Raw genomic sequence first — 15,654 nt, forward strand, 5'->3', positions numbered from 1 at the left:
TTCACATACTATATAGGTCATCTATTTAAAACACAGAATTCAGTGGCTCTTCATATTTAGAATTGGGCAAGCATCGCTGCAAACATCACCCCAGAAAGAAATGCAGTACCTCTTAGCTGTCATCCCCCAAACACCATACCCTCCAGCCTTGGGAAACCATTAATCTATCTCCATCTTTATAGATTGGCCTCTTCTGGACATTTTATATTAATGGAACCATACAATAAGTAGTCTTGTGACTGACTTCTTACAATTCTTTCACTTAGCAAAATGTTTTCAAGCATCCTCCATATTGTAACATGTATCAGTACTTCTTTTTATCACCAAATAATATTCCATTTGTATGGATGTATCACGCTTTATCCTCTCATCAGTTGGTAGATGTTCGGCTTGTTTCTGCATTTTGGTTATTATGAATAATACCACTATGAACATTCATGTACAGGTTTTGTGTGAATGTATGTTTTCCATTTCCCCTGGGAAGATACTTGGGAGTAAAATTGCAGGTCAAACCCTCTGTTTAATCTTTTTAGGAACTGCTAGAGTGTTTTCCAAAGTGACTGCACTGTTTTACATCCCTACTAGTAATGTATGAGGGCTCCAGCCTCCTTGCCAACACTAGTTTTTATCTGTCTTTTTGTTTATAGCCATCCTAGTGGTTGTGATGTGTTTCATGCTCTCTTTTTTTAATTGCAAGGGATATACAAACCATGGTCAACTCTAAGGTACTAGAATATCTGGATAATCTATATCCAGCAATGTTTTCCTAAGAGCTCAGATCTGCCACAAACAGAGGAGAAATAGCCAGCCTCTCCCCAGGCCCAACACCGGGCCTCCACAGTTCCATGGCCAAGCCCTAGGGACACTCCTTGATAACTAACACCTTACCCTGTCCTCTTGTCTTCCAGCAATTCACGAGTTCCCCACAGACCTGTTCTCCAACAACGAGCGACAGCACGGGGCCGTCCTGCTGCATATTCTTGGTGTAAGTGGCCCTCTTGGGGTGGGACATCCCTCAGTTTCCAGCAGGGGAAGCCTGTCTGCAGAGCACAAGGTGTCAGAGATCTCACCGTGTTCTTATAAGAGCCCTCTGAGAACAGGTCCTGGACGTGTTTTAACCGCAAAGAAATGAAGTCTTAAGGATGTGAAGTGACTTGCTCAGTGTCACACAGTGAATGGCCCCAGAGCCAGGACAAAGATTCACGTCTTCTTGTGCCTCCTTTTCTGCTTTTTATAAAACGGGAGTGACGGCATCTCTTCCCCAGATGTGTAAATACAAGCGAACATGGGTCACATCCTTCAGACATAGCAGGGAATGGGATAATGCTCTCCAGGAGCCACCCCCACCCCCTCCCCCGCCCCACGTTTTACCGTCCTGACATAACTGCGGTTTGAGACTTTGGTGCTCTTCTTCTCAAACTTCCTCAGTATTAAATGAGCCTGGTGAGCAGCGGCAGAGTTCGAGTAGCAGTTCAAAAAGGCATAGTGAGCTCAAACCTAAATGATAGGTAATAGTTGCTCTTCTCTGCATGCGAACTACAGCCCACAGCCATTGCCCATACTTATAAATGGAGTTTTATTGGAACACAGCCATTCTCATTCATTTGTATATCATCTGTGGCTGCTTTTCTGCTTCACTGGCTGACCGGAGTAGTTGTGACAAAGACTCTGGGATCCACAAAGCCAAAAAAGATTTTCTGTCTGTCTCTTTGTAGAAAAAGTTTGCCAGCCTCATTGTCTGATGCAGGGAAATGAAAGCGCTTAGGGTTTAATTTTCTACTTTGGATCTACCACAGCAAATGTTCCTCCTGATGTGGTTCCCTGACCGCTCAGCACCATCTGCTTCTATATTTAAACCCAACCAAGTATTCATCTTTGCAAGAGATAATTAAGCAAGGGAAAGCTGGGATTCTCACATAGATAGTAGCCACCTGAGAATAAGGGGTGAGTGAAGTTTTAATTAACGGGATAAACCATTAATGAAAATGAAGATTGTAGGCAAATTTCAAGTGACAGTCTTGTGTATTATTTCTCAAAGGGAGTTATTATCTTTCTAGTTTCTCTGGCTTTCCCCTGCCCTCCCCATTCACTGAGGGGATGTGGATTTGACCAGTTAGTCCCACAATCTGTCCCTCTGCCTCACCAATGTCTTGTCAAAGCCTTTTTTCCTGAACTTGAGAGGTCCTCGGGAATTTTGCAGGAACCCTTTTAGAGCACGCACTACCCAACTACATCTGGAGAACAAAATCCAGCCCACTTCCTGTGTTTATAAATAAAGTTTTATTGGTAGGCAGCCACCCTCCTGTCCATGGCTGCTCTTCTTCTACAGCAGCAGAGTTAGGACAGGCTGTATGGCCTATAAAGACTCATCAGACACTTTAAGAAAAACTTTGCTGAGCCCTTCTTTAGAGCGAGAAAAAACTTGAGCTTTGGAGCCAGGTTTTGTCTGTAGCACTAAGAAGCTTCTCAGAACTTCCCGCCCAAGTGAAGGAAATAGTAGCGCCATCTTGGCCCCCTTTTCTCTCCAGTGTTTCTGAGACGTCAGGGGAACCAGAGGCTCTTTGCCTGGGAAATGCTGTAGGGGCGAATTTCTGAGGGTATGAATTTAGGTTGGGATCCTGAGATTTGTAGCAGTGTCTCCTGTCTCTCTCTCTCTCTCCACGTTCCCCACACCCCCGGTATTTGTTTCTTTTTGCTTCCCCCCAAATGATAATGAGTCAAATTCAGGGATAGCCACACCTGGACTCCAGCACACATTTGCCTTGGATGCTGTGGTCACAGTTGATAGATCTTCCACTTTATCTGTGGGCTTCCCTGATAGCTCGGTTGGTAAAGAATTCACCTGCCTATGCAGGAGGCACAAGAGACATGGATTCGACCCTTGGGTCAGGAAGGTCCCCTGGAGTAGGGAATGGAAACCTACTCTAGTATTCTTGCTTGGAAAATTCCATGGACAGAGGAGCCTGGAGGGCTACAGTCTATGGGGTCGCAAAGAGTCGGACACAACTGACCGACTGAGCATGCCTGCATGCATGCAATTAATTGTAAAGTTGTTGGAATATCACACCATTTTAGCTGAAGCAGCCCAGCCTTTCCCTCTTTCGGGAATAGGGCATTCATCTCACTTTTTCTCTGAAGAAAAAAATGGCTTCCTCCAGTGCTCAGCATAAAATCGCATCTCCTTTCCACAGATTCTGGTCCTTGCCACTCCCTCCAACCTCACCTTAGTCGTTTTCCACTTTACTTTCAATCTGTTCTGCCTGCACCAATGTCCTTGCTGTTTTTCAAATGCATCGAACACACTCCTGCCTCAGGACCTTTTCACGTGCTGTTTCCTAGCCATGATAGATACTTTATTTGCCTATTTGTCCCCCACAAAGAGGCAGAGGCTTTTCCTGGCATCCTTGTCCCCTTATCCCTCATGGCTAGAATAGTACCTGGCATATAAGATGAGCTCAGTAAAGTCATGTTGGGTGGACAGGTCAGAGAGGAGTTCTGCAGATAACATCATCTAAAAACTACTGATCTGTTCTTGCTCTGTCATGAAACAGAAGAAAATGAGACTTGGAGACATGACTTATCCAAAATCACAAGGCAAAAAATTCCCAGGATTAGCCCTAGAATCTGGATTCTGTCCCGTGAACCTCCCAATGTTCAGTGGCTCATGTATTTTAACCTGGACCAACATCAAGCAGCATCCCAGGAAATGCTGGGTCTCAAGTTGTCTGTTTTGGCAGGAGGTGGGCAGTTGGTGACAGGAAATGATGCCTTTGCTAAAACTCGAAGAGGGAAAATCAGGATGATGATTATTTTAAACTCTTAAGGTAATGGTTTTAAATGCTTTCCTTCTCAGCCCTTGAGGTTTGGATCTTGCCTGTCGAGGGCCTACTTGTGTGTTGGAGAGAGACGGTTGCTTGTTTAAGAAGAGAGGAAGGGACACAGGACTCTGTGGACTGACTTTTATTCCACTCCGATGCTCAACAGGTTGTTTCTCCTGTCTGGGTCCCATCTGCCAGTGAGGGGATTGAGGAGAAGCACACCCCAGTGGTGCTGGAGTTTTCCTAACCCAAGCAGGCTGGTGTGGAGCGTGATGGGTTCCTGGCCACTCCCACTGCTGGCGGGAGTCCTGGCTGATGCTGTCCCCCCGTTTCCTTTGCAGGCTCTGTACATGTTCTACGCCTTGGCCATAGTCTGTGATGACTTCTTTGTTCCATCTCTAGAGAAGATCTGCGAGGTGCGTGGGAAGGTCTTAGAACCTTTGGCAAAGCCTGGGTCGGGGGCTGGGGGTGACTGACACTTGGCATATCAGTGCCAGGCCAAGAAGTGGGGAACACTCTGGCAGTGAAGGTTGTCAGGCCAAGTAGTTGGCATCGCTAGTGCAAAGCCTCGCTCTGAAGCTCCAGATTACAATTAGGGGGTGGTGTCCTCCCCCAGAGCTTAGCAGAAGAAAATGCTCCCCCAGTGAAATTATTACCCAGGACCTCTGGCTTCATAGCAGGTACTGGTAGTTAAGCCAAAGCTGGTTAGTTAGGGAGCATTTGCCAAAACCAGCTGCAAGTGACAGGTACCAGGTGGGGCTCTGTGTCCCCAGGGAAGATGCTGAGATGCAATGGCAGGGAATGCCTTTGCAGCCTGACATTGTCTCCTTTTAATTCTTTTGTTAAGTTTTCCCAGTCCTGCCCCCTCCTCTCTCAACTTCTAGCCAAGGAAGGAAAACTGTCTCTGTTTTTAGCATCTGCTGTGTTCAGACTGGGGGCTTCCCAGGTGGCACTAGTGGTAAAGAACCTGCCTGCCAATGCAGGAGACACAAGAGATGTGGGTTCAATCCCTGGGCTGGGAAGATCCCCTGGAGAGCGGTCATGGCAACCCGCTCCAGTATCCTTGCCTGGAGAATCCCATGGGCAGAGGAACCTGCAGGCTGCAGTCCATAGGGTCTCACAGAGTCGGGCAAGACTGAAGCAACTTAACACATGTGCACAAGTGCAGACTGATCTGGGTGTCACTGCACTTTATCCACTTGAAGTCTCCCAGCTATTTGAAGCCGTACTGTCGTTGGGACATTTGCAGGTTGGACATGGACTGTTAGGGGTGGGCACGTCCCCATTACTTGAGCTCCAGGAGGACTGGCTGCTTTTGACCTAGTTCACTAAGTGGTGAGTGACCTGGCAAAAGTGTGCAAAGGCCCTGCCTTCCCCTTGCTCCACACTTGACCTCTCACCCCACTCAGATCAAACCATATGCTCTTCTCCAAGACACCTGTCAGTGAGAGAACTGAGCCAGAGGAGGAACAGTATCAGGAAATGGCTGCTGGGATGTCAGGGTTGACTGTTCAACCTAGAGGCAGCCCTGGAGTGGTGGGCTATCACTTCTTCAGAGGAGGCTCTCAGGAAAAACAGTCAACTGGTCTTTCCAGAATATACACCCTGGAATATGTTGTGGATCGCAACAACAAGGTTGGGTCCCCTGCCCACTTTGAGGTGACAGAAGCCCATGGACACAGGGCCCCATTCAGTGGAGATGCTAGACGAGGTTACCCATCTCCCTAAAAACACAGAGGTGAGCAAGGGTGATGGTCCTGGCTTCATAGGGAATGCTGATGGAAGGGACCTAGTGAGAGCCATCAAAAGTACTGAGGATTCAAAAGGAGGGAAGGAGCATCTCTGGGGAGAAACCGAGGAAAGCTTCATGGAGGAGGTGGCATTTGGTCCAGGCTTTGGGAATGAGAAGTTCCACCAGCTGAGTGGAAGGAGGTCATTCCAGAGGGAAGGAGTGACCCAGGCAGAGGCAGGAAGGAGGCAGGACAGGATATAGCATGGTTTGGATTCTGGTAAAAGCTATCATAGGTGCTCTGATGGCTGAACCTCTGTGATACCTCCTCTTTGGCAGGGCTAGGGTGGGTGGGCTTCTGCCTGGGGGGGTCAATGCTGTGCCCCTATCCCATTTCCCAACAAACCCACAGCTCCAACCCTTCTGAGGACTCCTTCCGTAGCAAGCTTACTGAGGAGGTTGTACTGGCCCAGGGAATGGATTCCTCAGTGGCTTCAGAGCCCAGGCTCCCAAGGAATGCTTTGGGAGGTGGGGGCTAGAGGAGACCAAGTCCTGCTCTGAGCCAGTCTTCCCAGAGGCCTCCTAAGGACCATAGCCAGGCACCTTCAAGTTGGCATTCAGGGGGACCCAGAATTTCCATGGTTTTCCCAAGCACCCAAAGCCCCCAGCCCCAAATTCCAGATCAGAGGATGGGTCTCTGTGTCCAGAACATGGTCTCACCAAGCAGAGTGGGCCTAGATAGTTCTAGCCCTGTCTGAGGGCTTGGCAGAAAAAAATGCTCCCCCACTGAAATTATTACCCAGGACAGACTCAACTCTGGGGACAGGAGGTGAGGTCTATTCCAGTGGGCAGCCAGGTGTCCAGCCTGCCATTGGGAAGGCCTTCTGGGATGCAGGGGCCAGGCTATGCACCTGAGTTTGCCACATCCCACAACCTGATGTATGGATGTTCACATGGTACCCAAGGTCTGCATGAGCACCAGAAGTGACAGGCACTAGACTAGCAGACTCCCCAATGATCCCCAGCTCCTGTTCCAGGCATCCAAAGATGAGAAAGACCCATCTTGTCATCCAGTGGGGGAAGCATGCACATGGACCTCAGATCCTCACTGCATGAGTCATGTTTCAGCTTCTCTTCCCTGGGGGAGTGGATGACTCGTGGTGGCCCTTTTGAAAAGTCTTCATCAAAGAGAGACTATTTAAGCATTCAGACAATGAACAAAAATTGACAGATGGAGGAAGGGGAGAGGGGACTCTGAGGTGAGCGAACATCAGGCAGAGTGGAGGAGGGCATATGCTTGGGATGAGCAAAGAGAGGCCACCAGCCCTGAAGCTTGACTCTGGCTGCGGGGCTGTGCCCCGCACTCTCCATAAGTGGCCAGTAGGCATGCTTACTGCACCTGCAGTACAGCCTGAGGGTCTGCGGTCACTTCTGTTTCAGAAACTCCATCTGAGCGAAGATGTGGCTGGAGCCACCTTCATGGCTGCGGGAAGCTCAACACCAGAGCTGTTTGCCTCTGTTATTGGTAAGAAATCCTATCAGCTTGAGACATGGGATATAGGAAGAACCCAGGTTGGGTGCCCAGACTCTTGTGGGCATGTTTTTTCAGCTCTGAGTGTCAGTTTTCTCATCTGTAAAATGGGAGACGTGGAGAGAAAGTGAATTACTCCACTCCTGGGCTGTGGAGTGGAGTAGGGTACTCACAGGTATGGGTGTTTTTGAGGTGATGAAAACGTTCTAAAACTAGATTGCAGTGATGATTGTATAATTCTGACTATACCAGAAAATGCTAAAGTGATATTTTAAATGGGTGAATTTTACAGCATGTGAATTATCGATAAAGCTGTTCCCCAAATGGGAGGATTGGTGTAGCGGGTCCCTGAGGACTCCTCCACCTCTGGTTTTGTCATTCTCACCAGCATCTCGGGTGTTCCCTGGTAGTAAGAACAAGTCCGGTCCATTCATGGGGTGGGGGACACGGAACCGGCCAGGGTCTGAGGAAGGGGCAGGCCTGGGCTTGCACATGAGGTTTGTGCCTCTTTCTTCCCAGGCGTGTTCATCACCCACGGAGATGTTGGGGTTGGAACCATCGTGGGCTCTGCTGTGTTCAACATCCTGTGTATAATCGGAGTTTGTGGATTATTCGCAGGGCAGGTCAGTGGTGTCTCTCTTCTCATGAAATGACATAGGGATAGCGTGGGAGAGATCCAAGGCCCATCCTTAGCCATGCCTGTAACTCCCTGTGGCTTTGAGCAGGGGTGTCCCCTCCAAGCCCCTTTCCTTGCGTGTAACAGGGGTGTCCTGTGTTCCTTCCACCCATGGGTCTGAGAGCAGAAACAGCGTCAGCTGCCCCCTTGGCTGGTCTCGGGGGTGGGTTGTGGGACATTTATTTGACAGCAGTAAATATTTAAGAAGCGTTTCCTGTAACCCTGACCATGAACTAGACTCTGGACTTACCTGGGGCCTGTCTTCTGCCTCCCTATGGGTGCATGAAGCTGGCTTGTAGATTTCCTATCACATCTTCCTGATCCTTGGAGCCACAGGGGGACATTAGACTTGGCCTCAGAGAGTCGGGCTCATGGAAAGCTCTCTCTGGCCAGGGAGGTAGAGGGAGGCAGCCAGTCACCCCCAGAAAGTTCTAGCGCTGAGAGAAGAGTGAGTGTCTCTGGCCTCCCCCGGCCACATGGCTTCTCCTGGGATACTTGCCATGTGGTCACCGTGAAGGAGCAGGGGGCAGCTTTGCCATTACTTATGAATGTGAACACGCTGTCCTTCTGTACCCAAATATGACCAAGAGAGCAAGGTGGCCTGGAGCAGCCAGACACGCTGTGGTCCTGGTGGACAGTTAAGATGAGCTCCGAGGGCATGTGTCTGCAGCTGCAGGGGTCTGGGGGCAATGGGACACCCCAGCTGGTGACGCTAATGGCCCTTTGCTCGGCAGGTGGTCCGTCTGACATGGTGGGCCGTGTGCCGAGACTCCGTGTACTACACCCTGTCTGTCATCGTGCTCATTGCCGTGAGTTAACGCACCCTCCCCCGCCCCACTGTCCTGTCCCTGGCACTATGACCAGAGAACCCACGGCACCCCGCCCTGTGGTGTGCTGGCCACTCACTGTGGTCGAGTTGACCTATTCCCCTCCACGGTGCTTCCCTGTCCCAAAAACCTCATACCCAATGCCTTGGTTATCAAGCACATCCAGGTACCACCTTGAGGGCAGAACGGCCTTGAAAAAACTAAAGCAGGCATCATATGGTTGATGCAGTTAAGCTTAAGAATGTGCTCATCAGAGGCCTTCAGATCCTCACTTAGAGCCAGTTTCCCAAGGAGCAGAGTTTCTGGTTGCCTAGCTCACTGCAGAGCTGGGAAGAGAGAGACCAGCTGGGAGCCCTCAGGTTAGGCAGCTGGGAGCGAGGATGTGGGCAGAAAAAGCAGAGGGCCTGAAACAGGGACCCCTGAGGCCTGGGGTGACATCATGCATACCATGTGACAGTGACACGGCAGTGAAGCCCGTGACACAGTTTACTGCTGAGGACCGTGTCACCCACAGGGGAGCAGTTTCCATCCAAAAGGTGCTTTCAAGTGACTGCATGAGGGCAGGTCACATCAAGAGGGCAGATGCATGTGGCATGCCCAGATCTCAGAGTATGAAATGTATTCTAGAATAGTTCTCCCCCTAAGGACATCTAGAGCCAACTGGATTTGATAACCGTGATCTTTGTATTAGTTAGCTGTCGCCATGTAACAAATTTCCCTCATACTCAGCAGCTTAAGACAGCAAACTTTTATTGCCCTCTTTTTCTATGGATCAAATCTGGGAGTGGCTTAGCCAAGCCCTCTGGCTGAGGATCTCTCATCTGTGTACTCACCGTCCAGAAAACAGTTACGTCAAGGCTCCCCTGGGCAACAATCTGCTTTCAAGATCCCTCATGAGGCGGTGGGCAGGCCTCAGGCTTGTCCATAGAACAGCTCACATCACTGGGGACTGCTTCCCCTCCCAGCAAGGGCAAGCAGGTGCCGAGATGGAAGCCACAGTCTGTTTGTAACCGAATCTCGGACGTGACAGCCCTCACTTTTGCCATATTCTGTTAGAAGCAGATCCCTACGATCAGGCCACATGCCAAGGGGAGCTTGAATGTCAGGTATCTGAGAGACTGCCCACCACACTCCCAAAAATGAAAGTTAGAGGTAAAACAATTTACCTATATACGATTTTACCAAATCAGCATAATACCCGAAAGCATATCATAAAAGGCAAAAGTAATGCATAATAAAAGAATACATCTAGTGTGTAACTCTTTGGGCAGGAAGATGCTGGAACGCTGAGTGATGTAATCTGTTGCCCTCACACAGGAAGTCTCCAGGCCCTCTGGCTGCCAGTGCAGGCTGATATGCTGGACTGGCCACCCCATGAGTGGTGTTGACATTGATGATGGAATTTTCTGAAATTGTGAATGACTGCTGATAAAATCCTAAACTGAGCCAAGTACAGTCATCCCTCTCCACTTGCGTGATAGCTAACTCACTAGAAAATTAAGTATTTATTAAAACTGTGCAAAAATACTTTGATTTATAAAATGGAGTTAAGTTCAAGGCTCAGGTCATTTTTTTTGCTGCTGGCTTAAATATCTAGCAGGACATACAAGATGTCTGTCAAATATGGATAACTCCTCTGGGAGAAACATTTTACATGTTCGAGACTGACTGGTGTCCCTGGTCTTCATCCTCTAAATGCCAGTAGCCTTCCACTGGGTGATAAAAAACTGACACTGTCCCCATACGTGTCCCCCAAGTTCCCCAGATGGTGATACCAGGCTCCCCTCTGCCTCTTCCTCAGAGCCTTGAGTCTGGGGAGCCTCAGAGCAGTGCCCAGCCAGGATGACCCAGTCCGAGTGGCTTCCCAAAGCAGATCCTGTGTGTGCTGCCCGCCTGACAACCAGCAGAGGGTGCAGTGGGCCCAAATCCAGACTGCAGCCCGTGGCCTGTCCTGGCATCGTGTGTAGGGACCCCGATGTCTCCAAGATCTGACTGGTGGGCATAGCCCCCTCCTGTGTGCACTGGGCCTGGCCGGGGCAGTTACAGGATGCCTCCCAGGGCCACAAAGGCATCATTTGTCTGCATCCCACATAGGGGATGCTGGGTGGAGTTGTTGGGCAATGTCAGTGCCCTCTTATGAAGCTGTGGCAACCTCACCATCACCCTCAGCCTCCTTTCAAGTGGTACAAGTGGGTCCTTTGTCCTCAGAGCTTCCAAAGGGCTTATTCTTTATTTTTAAGACAATGACACCCTTTCCTCCCCACCCACTCCATCCTACCCCACACAGAAGTACCAAAGATGGAGGGAGGGAGGGGTAGATAGATAGATAGATATGCAGGCACAAACATACATACAGAGATACCTTTTCAGTTTTTAAGATTCTTGATTTCAGCAACCCTATTCCATTAATGAGGGTAGACCCCTGCAGATGGGCCCCTGTGGCTACTTGGATTATCAGAAGGCCAGACCAGTTCTCTTTGGAGACCCACACTAGGCCTCACCCTGCAGCATCTGCAGACCAAGGTTTCCACTAAGGAAGGGTCACTTCTACGTTTGAAAAACCCAGACCTAGAGAGAGGTGCCAGCTTTCTGTGAAAATCAGAGCAAGCTGGTGTGCATCACCGCACGGTACTTAGGGGTCTGTGTTTGTTCTTCTTTTGTAGTAAATCTGTCCCCCACTCTTGTTTCTTTTGCCTTCCCAGTTCATATATGATGAAGAAATTATGTGGTAAGTTTTAAACATTTGTTTCTTTTTCATTTTTCATTAGTATCCTTGTTTGTTGGGTTCACTGAATCTTTTTAAAAATTATTTTTACAAACATAAGAACTTGTGAAAGTAAAAAAGGCTATCATCCTTTTGTAATATTTATTTCTGCTTGACTGTATAGAGTCTTAGTTGCAGTGTACAGAATCTTCATTGCAGTGCGCGGGCTTCTCTCTACTTGTGGCGTGGCCCCGGAGTACATGGGTTGTCTAGTTGTGGTGCATGGGCTGAATTGCCTGTGACGTGTGGGATCTTAGTTCCCCAACAATGAATGGAACCTACAACCCCTGCATTGGAAGGTGACTTCTTAACCACTGGACCACCAGGGACGTCCCCTAAAGGGTATCATTCTAAGCAGTCATACCTTTATCTATCCTTTCAAAGTGACAAAGAGTGTTTTCCTTAATATTCCCACCCTGCCAGATAGCAAGATATTTTATAAAGCTAAAATAATGAAGACAGTATGATGTTTTGCACAGGAATAAACATGGGCCAATGTGGAATATGGAACCGAGAATGCAGTAATGGGCCCAGTTCTGGGCTGGGGCATCATGACAAAGCAGAGAGATGGGGATGGGGAGGGGGGCAGCCTCAGGTGCTGCGAAAACAAGGAATCCATGTAGAATCCCTCACACCTTATATAAGAATAAATCCCAGAGGAATTCAAGATTTTGCTGCAAAAAGCAAAATTAAAGCGTTTTAGGGTAGAATATAGAACTCATCTTTATGACTCTGAGGTTGGAAATTTCTTAATTAAGATACAAAAGGCACAAACTTCTAAAGAGAAGGTTGATATTTCCACTCTAACCTTTAAGGCATGAATGTATTGGGTTGGCCAGAGTTCATTCAGATTTTCCCCATAATGATGTTGTTGTTGTTCAGTCACTAAGTCATGTCTGACTCTTTGCAACCCCATGGACTATAGCACTCCAGGCTTATCTGTCCATCACTATCTCCCTGAGTTTTCTCAAACTCATGTCCATTGAGTCAGTGATGCCATCCAACCGTCTCATCCAGTCGCCCCCTTCACCTCTTACCCTCAATTTTCCCCAGCATCAGCATCTTTTCCAGTGAGTTAGCTCTTCGAATCAGGTGGCCAAAGTATTGGGCTTCACCATCACATCGTATTTTCCATAACACATTATGGTAAAAACCCAAGCAAACTTTTTGGCCAACCCAATATGTTCCACAAGCCATAAAAACATTCTCTTCGTTGACAGTGATTGAGATCTGTTTCCTGTATGTGATTATTTGTGGGAATGTGTTCATGAGGCCTGATGTGAGCAGCTGCATGCTTTGGGACCAGAGCATGCTGGTTCTGGGTCTACCCCACCTGTGAGCCAGAAAGTCTCTTTCTTTTGGGTCTCCTCTTCCTCACCTGTAGATGGAATTCTGAGGGGGTGGTCAGATCATCGACAAACCCCTTTGTCGTTCTGCTGGGCTCTGGGCTCTGTCAGCAGAGGAAGAGCTCCCCAAGATGACTGCAGCTCATGTTGGGCACTTAGTAGGTCTTCAGGACACATTTCTCAGATGACCCAACAAGTTAAGCCATGGGACTACCCAGAGGCTTGTGTTTTGAGCTACAGAAATCCCTATCACGTGTGGAGTTGGATGCTGCTTCTGGAGTTGGACAGGAAGAGTGCACCCCAGAAAGACCCCCACCCCACCGGCCCCCACCTCATGTTCTACCCAAGAGGCTACTGTGCCCAGCCTGTCTCTTCAGGCAGTTCTTAGGGCACCTTCCCACCTGCACACCCAGCTCCTCTGGTCTCTGGCCAGAATCTCGCGTGACCACAGGGCCCTTTAGGGTCAAGTCTGCATGACCCCTGGCCACTCCCCTCCGTTCCCTGGGATGAGGTGCTGCGCTTAGTCACTCAGTCGTGTCCAACTCTTTGTGACCCCATGGACTGTAGCCCCCCAGGCTCCTCGGCCCATAGGAATTCTCCAGGCAAGAATACTGGAGTGGGTTCCCTTTCCCTTCTCCAGGGCATCTTCCCAACCCAGGAATCGAACCCATGTCTCCCACATTGGGGGTGGATTCTTTACCGTCTGAGCCACCAGGGAAGCCCAAGAATACTGGAGTGGGTAGCCTATCCCTTTTCCAGAAGTTCTTCCTGACCCAGGAATCGAACCGGAGTCTCCTGCATTGCAGGCAGATTCTTTACCAGCTGAGCTACCAAGGAAGCCCTGGGATGAGGTGGTTCCTCCCTTTTCTAGGTAGCTAGAGGAGCTCGTCCTGAGTCCCGCAGAGCCCCTGTAGTTGAGAAGACCCCAGCCCAGCCTTCTCTGTTACCAAGCGAGTGCCAGATGGCAGGACAGACTGGGGCTGGGTGTCTCATTCACCGGCCTGAGTCCTGGGTCAGGGAAGGTGACAGGACACCCCGCCCTGCCCCACCCGCCGTGTCGGGCATGCCCAGCCCCAGCCGCGGGCTTCCCTGGTTCTAACCAGCCTCCTTTCTCTCTCTGAGGTGGGAAGGCCTGGTGCTCATCGTCTTGTATGTGTTTTACATCCTGATCATGAAGTAAGTGCCCTTCTCCTCTCCTGGGCTGTCTCACCCCTGGTTCCACATCCCGCTGCAGCCTTTCATCAGAGGCAGAAGAAAACCTCGGTCAGCCCTTTCGGTCATTTTTGGCCACCCTGTTTCTCCAGGGGACACCCTGCTGGGGCAGCCAAGGTGGGAGAGAGAGATTCAGACTCTGTTGTACGGTACTGTCCACACTTGGGTTGGGGCGGGCGGCTGGTGGCGGGAGGCTAGGCCACTCCCTGAATAACAATCAAGGACCTCTCTCCCACCGTCTTCCACAGCCTTGGCCCCAGGGTGACTGCTCTTGTTTGCTGTCTCTATAAATCCCCTGATAAATTAATCCCACTCTTTCAAAACAGCCAGGCAGCTCCAATCTCTCCAGACTCATAAAATGCCACCTCTGGAGGCTGTCACCCTTGCACAACTGCAGAGGGTACCGCAGGCAGTTCTAAAGGTGCAGACGCTGGGTGGGGGGTGTGCACCCATGAGGCCCTCTGGAAGCTTCCCCCGGTCAGAATCATCTCAGAACTACCCATGATGAGTAGCATTCAGTCATAAAAAGGAAAGTATGACTCATGCCTGATGTGGAGGAACCTTGAGGGCATGATACTGAGTGAAAGGAGTCAGGTCACTAAAGGACAAATACTGGGCCACTCCACTTCTGTGAGGTGCTGAGGAGACTCAGATTCCTAGAGGCAGGCAGCAGATGAGAGCCTGATTACCAAGTGCCTGGGGGAGGGCGTCATTAATGATTCCTTGACAAATGAGAACAGAGTTCTGTTTGCTGCTAAGTCACTTCAGTTATGTCCGACTCTGTGCGACCCCGTTCTGTTTGAGATACTAACAATTTGAGGACTAGACAGTGGCGACGGTTGCACCACCTTAGAGATGTAATTATGGCCACCGAAACGTGAGCCTGAAAATGGAAAATAGTTAAAATAGAAAATTTTATGTCAGATGTATTTTTCCACAACTGAAAAAAAAAAAAAAAAGCTACCCATGAGCTAAGCCACATTCAGATTTTTAACTTTCTCCTCACACCTCCGCAGATAATTAAAAAAGAAAACACCACTGAGGTTTATGAGACTAGGAATCCCCACGCTGACATAAAACACGTATCGTGTTTTCTAAAAATGGATGGTGAGCTGTCAAAACTGCAGGATTGTCTTTAAAGGTCTCCTCTCTGAGTGCCTTTGGGTGAGGCCAGCAGCCTGAGGTCTGGGACGGAGTCTCCTCTCTGTGGGGACAGTGGCGCTGGCAAGATGGTGTGGGGACAGGGCCTCCGGGCACCCACGGGAGCAAGGCCAGGCCAGGGAACGCCTGCTTTGGACCTCTCCTGAGGTCTGAGCTGCTTTTGTTAGGGCAGGCTTATGGTGCACATAAGTAGGCGTCAGTCATTTTCTTGAGCTAAAAGGTCTCTTCTGACCCCAGGAAGCCCATTCAAAAGGGGCAGGCCCCATTGTTCCAGGGTTCCTGTCAGGAAACTCTGTCAACTCAGCTGAAAAGATTAGGGTTAACATAAATACGCTACGGATGCTATGTATAAAATAGGTAATGAGAACCTACTGTATAGCACAGGGAACCCTACTCATTGCTCTGGGATAAATTTAATTGAAAGGAATTCGCAAAAAAGAGGGGATGTCTGTATGTACGGAGCTGATTCACCTTGCTATACGGTAGAAACTCACACAACATTGTAAAGCAACTATTAATATAATCGAATAAAAATTAATTTTAAAAAACCCCTTAGCTCCCCACCCCCTCACCCAAGGCCAAGCTCACTG

At 49.2% G+C, this 15,654-nt stretch overlaps 1 protein-coding gene across 2 annotated transcripts in view; it reads left to right on the forward strand.

Annotated features, from left to right (window-relative positions):
• SLC24A4 (solute carrier family 24 member 4) overlaps window positions 1-15,654 on the forward strand; it is a 194,960-nt gene that overhangs the window by 129,385 nt on the left and 49,921 nt on the right. For both annotated transcript variants that reach the window (XM_070357870.1, XM_070357871.1), the window contains exons 3-9: window positions 909-985; window positions 4,160-4,234; window positions 6,988-7,072; window positions 7,598-7,701; window positions 8,489-8,563; window positions 11,284-11,309; window positions 13,814-13,867. In XM_070357870.1, the coding sequence (XP_070213971.1) occupies window positions 909-985; window positions 4,160-4,234; window positions 6,988-7,072; window positions 7,598-7,701; window positions 8,489-8,563; window positions 11,284-11,309; window positions 13,814-13,867 (496 nt within the window). The remainder of the gene's footprint in view (window positions 1-908; window positions 986-4,159; window positions 4,235-6,987; window positions 7,073-7,597; window positions 7,702-8,488; window positions 8,564-11,283; window positions 11,310-13,813; window positions 13,868-15,654) is intronic.

Source organism: Bos mutus, chromosome 21, assembly GCF_027580195.1.
Source record: "Bos mutus isolate GX-2022 chromosome 21, NWIPB_WYAK_1.1, whole genome shotgun sequence".
Lineage (NCBI taxonomy): Eukaryota > Metazoa > Chordata > Mammalia > Artiodactyla > Bovidae > Bos > Bos mutus.